The following is a 1,359-nucleotide window of genomic DNA, read 5'->3' as shown; positions in this document are numbered from 1 at the left end:
CCAGCTTGTAAGTTCCAGGCTTGCGGGCGGCTCCGGGGGGGGGGGGGGGGGGGAGGCCGGAAGCAGCCTGGCCCTCCACTGCTCTTCCTCCAGTTTGAGCAGATGCGACAGTCCGTGGTCCTCACCAGCAACTTCGCCAAGTCCGTGGTGAACCTGGCTGATGTGGTGAGCAACCCGCCTTCCCTTCCCTCTCACCCCAAACCCCCCACCAGCCACATAGATCCTCGGGGTGAGCCATCGAGGGCACTACCAGCCACTGAACCCCACTTCCTGGAAGCACAGACTGAAGCCCTCCTCCAGCCTTATTCCCCCCACACCCACTCCCACCCTCCAGCTTTCTCCCCATCTTCTCCTATCTGGGCCCAGATGTACAAGGAACAGCTCAATACCCGGATAGTGCTGGTTGCCATGGAAACGTGGGCAGATGGGGACAAGATCCAGGTGCAGGATGACCTCCTGGAGACCCTGGCCCGTCTCATGGTCTATCGGCGGGAGGGCCTGCCTGAGCTCAGCGATGCCACCCACCTCTTCTCGTGAGTCCCCCGCCCCAGGCATCCTGCCAGCCTCTGCTGGTGTCTGCGGTGCTTGGGGCTACTGACCCCCTGCTCTGTGCCAGGAGATCATGCGGGGTCTGGGACTAGTCGGTCTTATCTTGTACCTGTCCCCAGCCCCTTGCAACAGGCTGGCATCCTCCCCTGCATCTTAAGTTGATGCCCCTTTTCCCTATCCCTGGTCACTTCTGCCCACCTCCTCCCCCTCCTTTGCTCTTCCCTTTTCAAACTGTCCCAGCATCCCTTCCTGGGGGTGGGGGGAGGGGCACGAATCTGATGCAAGGTCCTTGCAATTACAGATGATCTAATGAGACCCTCTCATTTGGCTGATGGGCAAACAAACCCAAAGTGGGGAACGGGTCTGCCCGAGACCACACAGGCTGGCGTGGAGGGCAATACTGACCTCCCCCAGGAGGGGCTCTGGTTGGGGAGGCTCCCTGTCTGCCCCTCACAGCCCATGGGAGCCACTCTGGGAAGGGCAGGAGGTTTTCCTGACAACCCTCTCCCTTGCAGGGGCAGGACTTTCCAGAGCACCAGTAGTGGGGCTGCCTACGTGGGAGGCATCTGCTCTCTGTCCAGGGGTGGGGGTGTGAATGAGGTGAGCAGTGTGGGGGCACAGCTGGGGGAGGGGTGGGAGGGCTGAGGCTTGAGCCCTATGCCTTTGGGAGGGATGTAAACATCTCTGTGCTCCATATTTCTCACCCCAAGTACGACAATATGGGGGCCATGGCAGTGACCCTGGCCCAGACGCTGGGGCAAAACCTGGGCATGATGTGGAATAAACACCGGAGCTCAGCAGGTATCAAGG

At 60.8% G+C, this 1,359-nt stretch overlaps 1 protein-coding gene across 1 annotated transcript in view; it reads left to right on the top strand.

Annotated features, from left to right (window-relative positions):
• Positions 1-1,359, top strand: part of ADAM11 (ADAM metallopeptidase domain 11) — a 20,726-nt gene that overhangs the window by 14,600 nt on the left and 4,767 nt on the right. The window contains exons 9-12 of the mRNA XM_023746933.1: positions 94-165; positions 367-533; positions 1,065-1,149; positions 1,260-1,350. Coding sequence (XP_023602701.1) covers positions 94-165; positions 367-533; positions 1,065-1,149; positions 1,260-1,350 — 415 coding nt within the window. The remainder of the gene's footprint in view (positions 1-93; positions 166-366; positions 534-1,064; positions 1,150-1,259; positions 1,351-1,359) is intronic.

Source organism: Myotis lucifugus, unplaced genomic scaffold (genome assembly GCF_000147115.1).
Source record: "Myotis lucifugus unplaced genomic scaffold, Myoluc2.0 scaffold_766, whole genome shotgun sequence".
Classification (NCBI taxonomy): domain Eukaryota; kingdom Metazoa; phylum Chordata; class Mammalia; order Chiroptera; family Vespertilionidae; genus Myotis; species Myotis lucifugus.
The sequence above is the reverse complement of the archived record's forward strand: the minus strand, read 5'-3'. Positions and strand labels throughout refer to the sequence as shown.